Genomic DNA, 16,207 nt, shown 5'->3' with positions numbered 1-16,207 from the left:
CTTATGGTAATTAACCTATGCTGAAGCTGAAAGGGGCTGTTTTTTCTATTTTTGCAGGCACCGGTCTATTCATTTGTTTTCTTTTAACACTGATCAGCTGTAGGGCGGCCCTTTGAAGCCCCATGGGAAGAATTTAAAGTTTTTTCCCTGTAGCCATCAGCTGGGACTCAGGAGGCAGCAATAGATTGGGAGTGGGCGGGGTAAGCGAACGGCGAACGGCAATCCAACAGAGGCAGAGGGTGAGGGTGAGTGAAGGTATGGGGGGGCAAGAGAGGGCTTTGGCAACCCCTGTGAAATGGCCATTCGACCCCCAAAGGGGTCGCGACCCCCAGGTTGAGAACCGCTGCACTAAACCAATGCAGAAAACTTAAAACAGCCATTCCCCTTTAAAAATAGAAATCAAAACCCCAAAGCAAAAGCAGCAGTTGAGAGGGAAATTAAGAGCAGCCGCTCAGGCTAATTGAAAGGTTGTTACAAAAAATAACAAAGCCTGACCACAAGAGCATCCTAGGAAACACTTGAATGGGGCCATAAAGATAAGTGGGAAATAACCAATTCACACCAGAATACCTCCTTCTTGCCTCCTTGACAGGATTAACCCCTTAAAATAGGAAAAACAAAAGACCCAGGATTAACCCATTAAAGCAGGAAAAACAAAACTCATGGGAATCACCTCAGCTGAAGGCACACCAAAACCCATCAAACTGCAGGAGCTTCAAAGGAAAATTGCCATATTAGGGGGGATGCACTTCCCCCATAAAAGAGTGGGTGTCTTATACACCGAATGTAGCCCAGGCCACCCGCCGGAAAATGGGGCGTGCGGAGGCAGCAATAGGCTATGGCAATCCCTGCAGCCTGAAACAACTGATCTTCGGGAGGCCGATCCAACCAACAATCAGCTGCTTGTGCTAATCAGGCTGTGCTGAAGCTGAAGCTGAAGCTGAAACAAGCTGTTTGCTGCAAGGAGATTTCTTCCAACAAGAGATGGGACAACTGTTTGTCTGAAATGATATAAGGCAGTGTTGGTGAACCTTTTTGGCACTGAGCACCACAATAGGAGTTTGTGCGCATGTGCGCGGGAGCGCCAGAAACCGGAAGAACAGCCGCCCGGTGCTCATGTGCATGCTGGGAAGATGATCTTCTGATTTCTGGTGCACGCATGCACACTGGCCACCTGATCTTCTGGTTTCTGGTGCGCCTGCACTCATGAAAACAAGCTGGTTGGTGCGCATGCGCATGCCAGAATCCAGAAGAGCAGCCACCTGGTGTGCATGCACTTGCCGGGAAGATGACATTCCAGTTTCCAGCATATGCATGTGCACCAGACATTTGGTCTTCCAGTTTCTGGAATGCTTGTGCACTCAAAGACCAGCTGGCTGGCATGCATGCATGCGCCAGAAACCAGAAGATCATCTTCCTGGCACTCAGATGTGCACCAGGTGGCTCCTCTTCTGGTTTCCAGTGCTCCTGCGCATGTGAAGACCAGCTGGCTGGCACACCAGAATCTGGAAAAGCAATGGGTGACGGCTCACAAGCCCAAAGAGATGGCTCTGTGTGCCATTTCCAGCATGCGTGCCATAGGTTCACCACCACGGATATAGGGTCTTCTGCTCGAGCAGGGAGTTGGACTAGAAGACCTCTGAGGTCCCTTCCAACTCTATTATTCTATGTTCTATGTTCTAAATTGGGTGCTTCACAGCAGAAGCAATACAGCTCGCTGGACCCCACATGCATTAAATTCAGGGCCTGTATGATCAAGCTGCATCATTGTCCCATCCTGTATCTTTTCCCCCCAGGAAGAAACAAGAAGTAGCCAACACTGCAGCAGCTATAAAAGGTCTTGGGGAACTCCAGGGAGTAACAACTGATCACAGAAGTGTTACTTAATACCCTTTATAATGAAAATGTATGTAATCTTGTCCTCCCTGAAGAAAAGAGGTTAATCCCATCCCTAGATGGGTGATTGATGGGTTTCCTGGGTGTTTCCCTGCCCTAATCCTGTCAGTTTCTGTTGTTTATTGATTTTATTCAAGATGTGTGTCGGCTGCATTCCATCTGCAACTAAGTAGCCTATTAAGTGGTTCTTGGCTGTCTGCCCAGAGTTATTAACTGAAGGGAGAGAGGGAAAAAAACTTCTCTTGCACTTTATTTTCAGCCGGTTCTCCGAACTGCGCAAGCAATTAGCTAATGGTTCAGATGAACTGGTGCGAACTGGCTGAATCCCACCACTGGTTTTTACCCTGCATTGTATTGCCAGCCTTAAATTTCAATTCTAAGAAAACAGACATCATAGTATCAAAAACTGTCTAAGACTGATAAAAATTGCAAGATTGTTATTAAAATATATTTAGGTTGAAAAAAAAATATGTAAAAGCATCAAAGTCAGATTTTCCCCTAAATATTAATCTGAAATGTGAAAACAAATATTGGCAAAATACCCAGAAAAAATGGAGTAAGTGGTAGATGAAAGTTCTAAATTCATCTAAACCAGGGGTGTCAAATTCACATCATGACGGCGGTGTCACATGGTGTATCGGGACGTTTTCCCTCTTCACTAAACTGGGTATGGGTGTGGCCAGTGTGTGACACATCCAGCCCATGGGCCAGGAGTTTGACAGCCCTGACATAAACCTAAAAAATAGGTTTAGATTAACATTATTGCATTAAACCGTGAGGGATCTCACAAAGAACAATAGTTCATTGAGGGCGCTTCCAAGAAAAGGTCAGCACGCAAGGATGCAATCAAATTAAGTCTTTATTTAGAAGTAAAAGTAGAGTAAAATAAGTTCCCAGGCATGGAGGCATCCATGCCTGGATTGAGCCCATGGGTCAGTCCCATAGGAGACTAGAACAAGAGCAGGGAAAAAGGCAAAAAGGCAAAAAGCAGGGAGCAGCCCCTGTGCAGGGGTTCTTTTTCCCAATGGGGCTGCAGGGGCTGGAGCCCCTTGACCCACCCAAAGGTGCCTCTTTGCCCCCATCTGGTGGCCTTTGAAGAGACTGCCATGGCTGGCACAAAACACCTAACAATTCCCCTTCTTGCCAGCCAATGACAGGTTCCGGTGAGCGTGTGTGAGAGGGCGAGCAGGTGTTCTGCCACCTCTCCTGTTCTTTAATGGGCAGCTCCTGGATGTAAGAGAAAGTCTTTGGGGTGACCATGACACTGCTGATGGATGCGACGTGCCCAATGTCAATTCTCTTAGGTGGGGGCCCCTTGTCGGACCGCTTTGACCTTCTGACCTCCTGCCACTCACCGCCTTTTTCTTCTGTGGGTTCTTCGCCGACTGGCTGTTCACAACCAGGATGTGGAGGCCCTCGGTCCCAGGCGTTGGGCATCATGGGCCTCTGGAGCGTTGCTGGAGGCGAAGAGTCAGGTGAAGATGGCGTGTCTTCCCCCTCAGGACTGGATGGCTCATCCTCCTCATCTGGACCAGGTAGGCTGACCTGTTCCTCGCTCTCGTCGGTGGCAGGGTCTGTGGTTGTCTCAGGCGGTGTCATGGTTGGTGCAGCTTTGCTGGGCCGGTTAATGTATGGACCCAGATCATTTGAGTGGATCTGGGTCCAATTGGAGTCCTCTTCGAAGGAGGCAGATTGGGAGGTCACAGTCCTGCCCCCTTCTCCCAGGAATCGGTAGGCCTTGGAGCCAGGGGCATAGCCCAAGAACCTCAGTCTCTGGGAGACGGATCTCCCCTTCTTCTGCAGCTGCTTGGGGATGTGAACCCAAGCGTAGGAGCCAAACACACGCAAGTGTCCCAAACTTGGCTTCCTACCATGGACCAGAAAATATGGGGTCTGGTTCACAATGCTGCTCCAGGTGCGGTTCAGGGTGTAGTTGGCATAGTGTACCGCCTCCGCCCAGTACGATTCCGCAACCCCAGCATCCGCAATCAGGCTGCGCACCATGGTCTGCAGAATGCTGTTACATTTTTCTGACACACTGTTCTGCGCAGGAGAAAAAGGTGCTGTACGAAAATGGTGTATGCCCTTGTGCCTTATCCAGTCCTGGAATTTTCGGGACATGAACTCGGCCCCACGGTCGCTCGGCAGCTGCGCGATCTTTGTCTTGTACTGAGTTTCCACGTAGTTGTACAATGATTTTATGGCATCAAAGGCTTCAGACTTTTCCATAAGGGTATACACATGGCCATACCTCGAGAAGTCATCAACGGCAGTGAAGAAATACTGCCTCTTTCCTAGGGACGATGTAAATGGCCCAACCCAATCAACATGTATTAATTGATATGGGTATTGAGTTTTACGCAGTGACACCTTAGGTATTGGGGCGGCCTTCCTCTTTGCCCTCTTACAGATGGCACAGTCCAGAAACACCTCACAATCCTGGAGATGAATCCCCTCAGTGAATTCCCCCATCTTTTTAATCACTGGGAAGCTCGCATGGCCTAACCTCCCATGTAAGAGGTGGGCACATTTAGTATGGAGCGGCTTTCCCACTGACACCCCCTTGGCTCTGGTTGCCTTGGGCAGTGCTGGCACCTTAGGCCCTTTTTTGGGCTTATCTGCCTTAGGTGCCTGCTGAGGCTCGGGTTTCTTGCCTGCATTGGCCTTGGAAGGCCGTGGTGCTGGTTGAGGCAGCATGGGCGCAACTGCCTCAGTCTTGTGCATCTTTGACAGCCTGGGAGCTGTCTCTGCGCGCAGGCCCCTTCTGGGGTGGCATCCTGTGAGCTGTCTCCTGTGGCTGGGTACTTGGGGGAGAAATATGGCAAACCATTTATAATGGTAACATTCCCAATGAACCTTTTGTCTTGAGTGACATGACCTCCCCCTTTGCGAAACAATACCTCCACCCTGCCATCATCACATAACTTGGTTATGCTTAACAGGTTATTGGCTATAGAGGTAGCATGTAATACACCTTCAACATTGCCCAGCCCTGGTACAGAGACAATGCCCTCCCCAGCAACCAAAGCATTGTTACCATTTGCAACCTTAACGGAGGAGTTAATTCTCCTTAACCTCTTAAAGCCTTGCCTCAAGTTAGCAATGTGAGATGAAGCCCCAGAGGCCAGTAATCAGAGGCCAGTAGGGCCATCAGCCTTTGTGGCAGGGGTGAGGTAACTAGTATACAAAAAATTGCCCTTAGCACCACCTTTGCCCCCGCCAGGCCCCCTTCTCTGCCCCCTGCCCCTTCCTTGATTGGAACCACGCTTAGATCCTTGCTGGTAATGGGGGCAGTCCTTCTTCAGACGCTCCTCAGAGCCACAGATGAAACACTTGGGTAGAGCGTTAACCTGCTCTGAACGCTGGTGCCTTCTATTGATGCGATGAGTTGTGGCCCCGGTGTACATCTCTACGCCTCCTGTCTTCCTCATTGAGCCTCCCTGTGAGGTAGGACAGAGTCATGGCTTTCTTTCTGATTCCCTCAACCTCCCCCCAGAGCTACGTACAATAACAGACCTCCGGATTTTTCGTTGGGCCCTGAAAACCCATTTATTTCAACTAGCTGGGCTGGCTTGAGTCAAATTTTAAATGGATTTTAAATTGGAATGTTTTAATTACGGCCAAAATTATTTAATTATTTTAAACAGTTTTTAGATTTTGTATGTTTTGTATGTATGTCTTGTTTTTACTTTGGCTGTTCACCGCCCTGAGTCCTACATTGGAGAAGGGTGGTATAGAAATTTAAACAAATAAATAAATAAATAATAGTGAGACAATAAAATTGCCCCAACTTTTGTCCAGGGATGCCAGAATGACAGTGACCATGTTGGCCTCAGTCATGGGGTAGTCCCTGAGCACCAGCTCTGCCCTGAGTGCCTTCAACTTTCCCAGGTGCTCAGCTTGGTGTTAGCTTGGTGTTATAGAACTCCATTGTGAGTCTTGTGGTGGAGCCCAAGCTATCACTATTAAATAAGCTATATAACAACCCCCAAATTTCACCAGCTGTGAGCCCATCTGGAATGCTAGGGTACAATTTAGCATCCAGTGAGCTCAGTAGAGTGGTATAGGCTCTCCTGTGGTACCACTCTTCTTGAAGTCCCCAAGGTAAAGGTGGGGGGTCTAAAACCATTTCTAAGGTCCCCTCTTTTAAGAGACATACCTGTATCTCTTTATTCCATATGTTAAAATTTTCCCCTCCCAGATGTAGCTTCTGAAAGTTATTTGGGAGAATAGACACAGCTGGGGCAGAAAATGCTGATGTATTCTGCTGTCCTTGGTATCTCTGCCTTGGTTCCATTGAAGTAAATGGGAGAGGGATCCCTCTGCTGGCTGGTGTAGGTATTTTTCTCTGATTATTTTTCTCCTTTTCAGATGGAGCCAACTGAGCATGCTCAGAACTCATTCCAGCCCAGGAGCCGACGGGAGCGGACCTCTCTCTCTGTGCTTCAGGGCCAGGCCTGGGCCCAGGCCTGTGGAGCTCTGAAGAGTCTTCTGGAAGCCCCCCTGGTACTGGAACACTTACCAGGGGTCGAAGGCTGCAGGATGGGGCTGGAAAAGTCCGAAAATGCTGAGGATCACCTGGAGGGCCCCACCGCTGGTCCTGAAGACTCCGGAGGAGGCAGCCATTTTGGGAGGTGTGAGGCTCGGCTGGAGGCCCCCTGAAGTCATCCAGGTGAGTCCTCCATTGTCTCGGTGGGGGTGTTGGGAAGGCTGGAGACCCCAGGGGTTCTTCTGGAGCTCTCTGGAGGCGTGGGTCCGGGCTGGGGGGCTCCGGACTATACGCCTCCCCTCACTGGTCCCCTGGGGGTGTTGAGGGAGGCTGGCTGCCCCTGAGGTTGAGGCCATGGTCATCATGGCCTCCAGGGCTGTGACCAGGACTTGGATTGCAGCCCTTATGCCCGCTGCAGCAGGAGCGGCTGGGCAGACTTCGAGGCTTGCCTGGGGGGGGCGAGCAGTTTGCATGCTGCTTTGGCTGGCTGCCATCGGTTGCTGGGCCTCGTGGCCTAGCTGAGGCCTAACAAGCCTCGCTGGAGTAGGTGGCCTGGGGGCCGCCATGTTGCTTCCGGTTGGCCCTGGAAGCTGCAGGTCGCGATTTGGCAGGAACTTTCCCGCCAAAAGCTCCAGGGCCCTGGGGTCCCCCAGGGTGGCTGGCGCCATGTTGGGGAGCCTCCTGAGTGCTGGGGAAGGACTTACCCGGTGTCCAGAGGCCCCCTGTGCTGGTGTCCCACGTGGCTGGGCTCCTGGCGTCCCTCTGCATTCCTCACCAGTGAGCTGGTCTATGCTGGGGGTGGCCTGGTCCCTGGCCTCCTCCCTGCTGTCTTGGAAGTCCTGGGTAGACTGCTGGCCTTCCATGCCTTCCTCTGTGGCTTGCAGCTGCAAGGAAGCATGCGAAGGGGTCCCTTGCATTCCACTGGATCCTCTGGGGGCATAGAGATCATCTGTACCCTCCTCTGGATCGAAGCTCGCATCACGGACTGGATGCAGGGTTGCCAACCTTGCTTGGAGACTCCTGGTCATAACCGGGGAAGTCCTACCATCCATCTCTTGGGAGTTCTTGCTGGAATCTCCTGGCATCTTGCTTCTGCTGGCTTGGAAGCATTGCCTCAAACCATCCTCTGCTACCACTTTGTGAGGGATCTCACAAAGAACGATGGTTCGTTGAGGGCGCTTCCAAGAAAAGGTCAGCACGCAAGGATGCAATCAAATTAAGTCTTTATTTAGAAGTAAAAGTAGAGTAAAATAAGTTTCCAGGCATGGAGGCATCCATGCCTGGATTGAGCCCATGGGTCAGTATCATAGGAGACTAGAACAAGAGCAGGGAAAAAGGGAAAAAAGCAAAAAGCAGGGAGTAGCCCCTGTGCAGGGGTTCTTATAGGGGCCCCTGGCCCCTCCCTTGCCCATGTGTGTGAGGGGGCCGGAGGACCATTAACTCTTCCCAATGGGGCTGCAGGAGCTGGAGCCCCTTGACCCACCAATGGGATCAAAGGTGCCTCTTTGCCCCCATCTGGTGGCCTTTGAAGAGACTGCCATGGCTGGCACAAAACACCTAACATAAACTTCCATTAATATTATAACAGAATTGTTGGTCTTCAAGGTGCTGCAACACTTCTGTTTTTGTTTCAATTCAGCTACCACCCTGGAAACTGCTAGCTGAAATTGTGTTTTTATATTGATCTATGTAAAAAAAGAATGCCCATCTCTAAATGACCTAGGGGACTTGCAGCATCTTATTTTTATGATTCATTAATGTCTTTTTAATATCACATTATTTTGATTTAATATGGAAATCAGTACAGATCTAAGACAGAATATGACTGAGCATTCAACAATCAAGAGTAAACTGCGTCCCAGGGAAGAGGTTAACTCAGAGAATATTGATGGCAGAGTAATGTTTCGATTAACTTTGTGCATTAATGAGCTGAACTCCCTGAACTCAAATGTTGTCAGTTCATATTCTAGATTCTACAATTGGGCTCTGGGGTATATTCTGATTTTTATGCACATCTGTAGCAATAGTGCTAACAGGAAGAATGTACTTATACCTTCAGAGTTCTTATCAAAATTATTGAGGCATAGCCATTCACGCTGCTTAGGCTGTTGATCAAATCTATTGCTAAATTTAGATAGCAATAGCACTTAAACTTATATACCACTTCACAGTACTAGATTGCTCCCGGTTCTCAAGAACTGGTAGTAAAAATTCGTAGTAGTTCGGAGAACCGGTAATAACATTGGCTGGCCACGCCCCCGAACCGGTCCCCAGCCAGGTCGCCACTCGCTTACCCCGCCCACCTCATCAGAGGCTTTCTTTTTTTTTTTTTAACTTATAAAAGCATTTTTTCTACAACCTCTTCGGCCAAAAAAATGCTTTTAAAAGTAAAAAAAAAAAGCCTCTAATGATTGGGCGGCTCAGCTGGGATCGTCAGAGGCTTCTGAAAGCATTTTTTTTGCAACCTCTTCAGCTGAAGAGGTTGTAGAAAAAAAATGCCTTTAAAAGCCTCCGGCAATCCCAGCTGAGTTGCCTGATCGTCAGAGGCTCCTAAAAGCATTTTTTTTCTGCAACCTCTTAAGGTTGTAAAAAGTTAAAAAAAAAAAAAGTTGGCCATGCCCACCCAGTCACATTACCCCCCACCAAGCCATGCCCACAAAAAAAGCCACGCCCACAGAACCGGTAGTAAAAAAATTTAAAATCCACACCTGTTTACAACCCTCTCTAAGCGGTTTACAAAGTCAGCATATTGCCTCCAACAATTTGGGTCCTCATTTTACCCACCTCGGAAGGATGGAAGCAGTGGTGGGATTCTGCCGGTTCTAGGGGGTTTGGCCAAACCCTTTGTAAAATTGCTGGCTCGCACCGCCCCTCCGCACCACTATTTATTGCCAATAAATAGTGGTGGGCAAGGGGCGGGCGAGCCAGCAATTTAACAAACTGTTCGGTGTTTTTTTGTAATTTTATTGGCCCGTGGAGCTTCAGCATAGGCTAATTAGCCCTTGCTTAGATCAGCTCCCGACTCTCAGCTGATTTGCTCTCAGCTGTTTTGCTCAGGGCTCTGCTGCTTGCTTGCAAAGAGTGCTGATTTTTTTTCCCCTAGCTAAGCTGAAAAATGAAACTGAAAGTAAAGCAGGCTGTTGGCTTTGCTGTTGCTGCAAAGTTAGAAAATTAGGCAGGCAGATTTCTTTTCTTTTTCCTCACCAAAAAACATAGGTGCAAACAATGGGAAATTTAGGGGAAAAGAGGAGAGTTCAAGATTTTAAAACACAAAAGAAAAAAAGCTCTATTTAACTAGGGAATTGTAATAATTGAGATACTATTAATTGTATATTGTGTTGAAAGCAGAAATGGTTAAGTTGTGGTTTGGAGGAATATATGGGGGAAATTATTTGGTTTATTATTATTGGTAAATATAATTAATTGATTTGTAAGAAATTGGATTGCATGGAAATAATTGGAATATTCATGTTCATATTGATTAATATACAAAAAAGGTAGTTATATAACTAATTGATTTATATTAAAATGTTGAATTTATATTAAACAACTGTAATATTACATAATTAACCAATGTGAGATGGATATAAAAATAGATGACAATGGGAAGGGGTATAATATAGAATAGAAGGGAAAAATTGAATTTGATTAAAATTAGAGATGAAGATGAAGGGTAATATTGGTTTTTTACAAAAATAGATGAGGAATAAATATGGCAAAAAGGAAATATAGAAATTGTAAATTTAATTGAAATGACTAAACACTGTTTAAATTTGTGAACCGGCCAAATATTCTGTTCAAAGAAAATACATTGTATGTTTGTATGTGTTTTTCTAATTATTGTTATTTATTCATATTTGTTCTCTTTTATTCTTTAAAGTTTAACAATTCATTCTTTATCTTAATATCTTTATATTTGTTTGGGGTTGGCTTTATTCCCTTTCATCTTTTTTATTGTATAGCAATCTTTCTCCTTAAACCTACCACCTCTCTCTTTTCTTTCCTTCTTACTTTCTCTTCCTCCCCTTCTTCTTCTCCTCCCTACGTCCTGTTCCTTTCTCCTTCTCCTCCTCTCTTCCTCCCTCTCTTACCCTCACTCCTACTCTAATTTCCCTTCCCTTCCTTCATCCCTCTCTATTGCTGTATCCTTTTATGCATATGGACTACTCAGAGGGCTGAAAAAGTTATTTTTGGCTGGTCCTCACACTTTTGACCAGTCCTCGAACTTACGACTGTCCTCACATTTTACGTTTTTGCCCTATCTTGTCACCATGGTGAAGAGAAGCAGTTGTGAAATGAGTGACACGGTTGTTAAGAATGCCGCAATGGGCATAAATGTGAGGATGGTCATAAGTGCGAGGACCGATCAAAAGTGCGAGGATCAGTCAGAAATGACTTTTTTCAGCCCTCTGTAGTCCCTATGCAGATAGCCACGCCCACCGGTCACATGACCAGCTAGCCACGCCCACCCGGTCACATGACTACCAAGCCACACCCCCAACTAAGCCACGCCCACAGAACTGGTTGTTAAAAAAATTGAATCCCATCACTGGATGGAAGGCTGAGTCAACCTTGAGCCTGTTAAGATTTGAACTGCCAAATTGCAGGCAGCCAGCAGTCAGCAGAAGTAGCCTGCAGTATTGCACTCTAGCCAATGCGCCACTGCGGCTCATAATTATCTCTTTGATCAAAGAAGAAAGACAAGATGACACTCAGGGCATGCATTCATCAATGACTACATTTGAGAATGTCATAATAGATTATTTGTTTTGAAACAAGCATCTACAACTAAGAGGACATGGGGAATTCCATAATTTCATAATGTCTAAGCAGCTGAAACATGAATGATAAGCTAAAAAAATGAAAAAGACCCACTTTAAAAATGAAATAAACCAGAGTATTCATTTACATATTGTCCATATTCATATTAAAATGCAACATTTTCATAAGATTTACCACAAAGAGACATGTACAAGGCATTAATGAGTCCCTTCTGGGAGAAGGGCGGTATACAAATTAAATAAATAAATAAATAAATAAAAATTAATGGAGTATGCCTAGGATTATAAACATGCATGGGATTGTTCATACAAGTTGAACAGTTTTCTTTTCCAATTTTCTTCTATAAGACATTTTGGGTTATGCCTATACTAAGGCACAGCTAATATTCCAATACATACACAGCTATCACACTATTTCCTGGGGCAGTAACCAACATTATACAAAGTACCATTAAGGAATAAGAATTATTAAGCAAAAGAAGTTAAAAGCATAACATAGGATAAAAGAAAAGGAAATACAGGTAAAACTATTTTCGTGTGTGTCCGTATGCACGCACACGAGTGTGTATGTGTACCTTGAATCAGTCTTGCACCCACACTATGTGCCATATTTATTCCTTGTCTATTTTTTTAAAAAAACCAATATTACCCTTCATCCTCATCTCTAATCTTAATCAAATTCAATTTTTCCCTTCTATTCTATATTATACCCCTTCCCATTGTCTATTTTTATATCCATCCTCACATTGGTTAATTATGTAATATTACAATTGTTTAATACAAATTCAACATTTTAATATAAATCGGTTAGTTATATAACTATCTTTTTTTGTATATTAATCAATATGAACATGAATATTCCAATTATTTCCATGCAATCCAATTTCTTACAAATCAATTAATTATATTTACCAATAATAATAAACCAAATAATTTTCCCCTCTTATGTTACTCATTTTCACATCTTAAACTCTCCCAATATCCCACATAGTTTGCCCATATAATCCTCCAAATCACAACTTAATCATTTCTACTTTCATCACAATATATAATTAAAAATATTTCAATCATTACAATTTCCCTAATTAAATTTAAAAATGTTCTAGCTGTTATCCAAGCTATAATTTAATCCTTTTTACTTTCACCACCATATACCATTAAAGGTATTTCAATTGTTACAGTTTATACTGTAAAAAAAATAAAAAAAGAAAAACTTATCTTTGTCTAGATTTCAAAAATACAAAAACAAATATTCCAATTATTATTCATTTCATTTTTACAATCATGATTTCTCATTTATTTCTTACTACTATTCATATTTCAATTCTAAATATGTATAACATTTTTCTCTTTCATTTCTTTTTTTCCCTTCCCATTTTTATTTTTGCCTTTTTCTTTCTCCTTTTTTCCTTTTGTGTTTAAAATCTTGAACTCTCCTTTTTTGCCCTAAATTTCCCATTGTTTGCACCGACCTTTTCTGGTGAGGAAAAAGAAGAAAAAGAAATCTCCCTCTGCCTCTGCCTAATTTTGCCTCATTGCAGCAAACAGCAAACAGCCTGCTTTACTTTCAGTTTCGTTTTCAGCATAGCTTGATTAGCACAAGGAAAAAAATCTGCTCCAATTTACCTCTTTGCAGCAAGCAGCAGAGCCCTGCGCAAAACAGCTGAGAGGAAATCAGGCCGATCTAATCAACTTGTGCTAATTAGTCTATGCTGAAGCTGAAAGGAGCTGTTTTTTCTTGCTGTTTGCTTGCTGCGAGGCACAGGCCAAAGGGCGGGGGCCAGTGGGTGGGGAGGGCTACATTTGGTGTATAAGACACACCTAAATTTTCACCCCCTTTTAGGGCGGGAAAAAGGTGCGTTTTATACTCCGAAAAATACGGTAAGTGGCCTAGTTTTGATGGGGTTGAAAAACTTTGAGTTGATGGAACAAAACAATATAATTGGTACCAAATGCTAGCATGTATACTGAGTGAAAACAACACTATAATTTCCTAGAATCCTATCTTGAAATGTCTGTATTCCCTTATCTACAGTGATACAAAACTCAGGCTTTTTGGAATAAAATGCTGCAAAATTGGTACAAAACTATGTTAAATGTAGCAGTTAGAAGTTAAGACGGCTATTTTTATCTAACTCAGTTCAAAGACAGAAAAAGAGTTATTCATTTCTACCCAACTGGTCCTAAGTAAACTATAATATCTATCTAACCTTATAGATTTCATATGGATATGATTTGTTCCTGAAGCTGGGACTCTTCATTTTCCACAATAGAATATAATTGCTGTGAACTCTTCTACTATTGTTTACTGTGTTGAAACAATCAAACAAATATTAAAAAATTTAATAAAACAAAATAAAACCTACCATTTTTCTCTTATCTTCTTGGAAATGTAGTTCTACAAATATTTTGCCAACAACATATGGGAGAGCATTTTCTATGAAGTTTACACATTTATCCCATTGAGGCACTAAAGATGCTGTTCCCTGGATTACCTGTTTGAGTTAAAATTGATATATTATGGTAAATTCTGGTATAGCCTTTTCTGTAGCTGTACAGAGCAACCCTACCCTCCTTGTCTTCTTAAAGGCCATTAAGACCTGGTTTTTCCCCATAAGCATTGGACCAAGGTGGGAGGTAAGCCTGGCATTTATGTTTTTGTGATGGAAACATTACAGCACTTGGTGTTATGTAAGAATTCTTTTAAATTTTCTGTGTTCTGTTAATTGTTAGCCATTGAGAGTGATTTTATATAATATAGTTGGCCGTATAAATTTTTCAAATAACAAAAAAACTCTAAAGTTTTCTTTTAAAAAAATTGTTGTCAGGATCCAAATCCCAAAGACATGGGAAAGGTTAGAAGTTCAATATGCATTGACTTCTACAAAAGCTTTTGGTTCAGGTGGGCTATATCAAATTACAGTAGTTCATGAAATATGGATATCAAATGCTGTTATTGATCTTATAGGCATGGATAACAGGGATATTGATGTCTCATACTTACCCTTGAAAATTCTAGCCACCTATACTGAAACCGTCGACTGAGGTTGAATATTCTTGAATAAACCATTCTCCATACCAGATAGTTGGCAATAGTCCTGTAATACATACAAATGAAGACCAGTTAGATCTATGTGTTCCAATGTACAGCCAATAATAGAAATATACGTAAATATTTTTTAAATTTCTTATTCACTGCAATATCAACTTACTTAGAAATTAATTCTACATTACAGTAGAATGAAGAGACTGCATCATAATTGCCATAATGTAAATAAGTGAGGACATTTTCTTTTTGAATATCCTGATTTAGGATTTAGTCTTAAAGGTCTAACAATTCTGTGGGGTGGGTTGAGACAAGAAAGAGTCACTGGTGCAGTCACCCAGCCTCCCTTTTAATAACTTTTATAGCATTCATTAGTATAGTTTTAATTAATTAATCATAATTTAAAAATTGTCACTAAAAAATTAAATAAGCATCTTGAATGTTTTAGCTGCTAGAGCTTCAGAAAGGCTTATAAATCAATTTCTTAATGGCATGTTGCATACTGGAGCTAAATATATAATTCCAAGGAATATAGTAAGAATATTGTTTATTGGGAAAGATGTTGCTCTGCTCTTCCAGTGTAACCTGCATTATTCTGGATAGTTAATAGTTGATAGTTGATCAATGCAATCACAAGATCAATATAAACCTTAAAAAATAAATTTGATAAAATAGAAATATAGTGCCTCTGCTGTTTGTATCTAATGCTACAACATCTGCAGCATTTTAGGTATACTATGAATAATTACATGCCAGATCATTTTAAGGCTAAATGTCTTAAGCTATATAAAGGATGTTAAGTAATTAAACATTGCGAATAGGCAAACATTTTTAAAAGCTTAGTCTGAAAGAATAGAATACTTTGAGACATATTTTGATCTTTGACTTCTTCATAAATCTTCATAAATGACTTAGATGAGGGAATAGAAGGGAAACTCATCAAATTTGCAGATGTCACTAAATTAACAGGAATAACCAACACCCCAGAAGACAAGCTCAGGATCCAAAAAGATCATGATGGACTTGAACAATGGGCCCTATCCAACAAAATGAAATTTAATGTGGAGAAAAGCAAGGTTTTACACCTGGGCAGGAATGTGCAGCAGCAGCCAAAAAAGCTAATACAATCCTTGGTTGTATAAATAGAGGCATAAAATCACACTTTATAAAGCCTTAGTAAGACCACACCTGGAATACTGCATCCAGTTTTGGTCACATTACAAAAAAAGATGTTGAGACTTTGAAAAAAGTGCAAAGAAGAGCAACTAAGATGATGAAAGGCCTGGAGATTAAAACATGAAAAACGGTTGTATTATGTATCTAGTTTTGGCGGGAGATTTAGACAACAATAGGTCACTTGTGATTGGTCAGCTGCCCGGCTGCCCGGGTATATAAGGAGGGCTGTTTGCCTGTAACTTTTGCTGAAGTCTCACTGTACATTAAAGACCTGTTGTCACTACTTTGCTTCTGCCTCCTCAATCGCCCAACTCAACATTGGCGACGAAGGTGGGATTGAGGCACTGAGAAGCAAGCCGAAAAAGAACTACCTACAGTGGATTCAGCCAGGCTGACGAGCCATACACAACAGGACTACGATGTCTGTCTTCGTACCGCCAAAGCCTTTCGACCCGGACAGAGAGAAGTGGGGGTCGTACATGATCCGATTCGAGTGCGCCCTGGAAGCCAGCAACATGCAGGGCCACCCGGAAACCGAAAGAGGGCCCTGTTCCTGAGCCACTGCGGGCCGGAGGTCTTTGACACGGTGGAGTCACTCTTGGAGCCGACACTGATCCAGACCATCTCATGGGAAGTGCTACAAGCCATGCTCATTGAAGTTTGTGCAGCGCTATGAGCTCCGGCAACGAGTACAGCATGAAGGAGAGCTGATCAGCGCGTACATGGCCGCCCTGCGTAAGGCTGTGACGCATTGCGAATACCGGGATTAGAGCAACTAATCTGTGGAGTGCGAGATATACGCTTACAGAGAAGGTTGCT

General features: G+C 43.4%; 1 protein-coding gene across 2 annotated transcripts in view; it reads right to left on the bottom strand.

Annotated features, from left to right (window-relative positions):
* The window catches only part of PHEX (phosphate regulating endopeptidase X-linked), a 319,542-nt gene that overhangs the window by 176,408 nt on the left and 126,927 nt on the right, over positions 1–16,207 (bottom strand). For both annotated transcript variants that reach the window (XM_060686722.2, XM_087871354.1), the window contains exons 10-11: positions 14,171–14,264; positions 13,533–13,661 (exon numbers count right to left, since the gene is read on the bottom strand). In XM_060686722.2, the coding sequence (XP_060542705.1) occupies positions 13,533–13,661; positions 14,171–14,264 (223 nt within the window). The remainder of the gene's footprint in view (positions 1–13,532; positions 13,662–14,170; positions 14,265–16,207) is intronic.

This window comes from Pantherophis guttatus, chromosome 5 (genome assembly GCF_059756535.1).
Source record: "Pantherophis guttatus breed Tessera chromosome 5, ASM5975653v1, whole genome shotgun sequence".
NCBI classification, from domain to species: Eukaryota; Metazoa; Chordata; class Lepidosauria; order Squamata; family Colubridae; genus Pantherophis; species Pantherophis guttatus.
The sequence above is the reverse complement of the archived record's forward strand: the minus strand, read 5'-3'. Positions and strand labels throughout refer to the sequence as shown.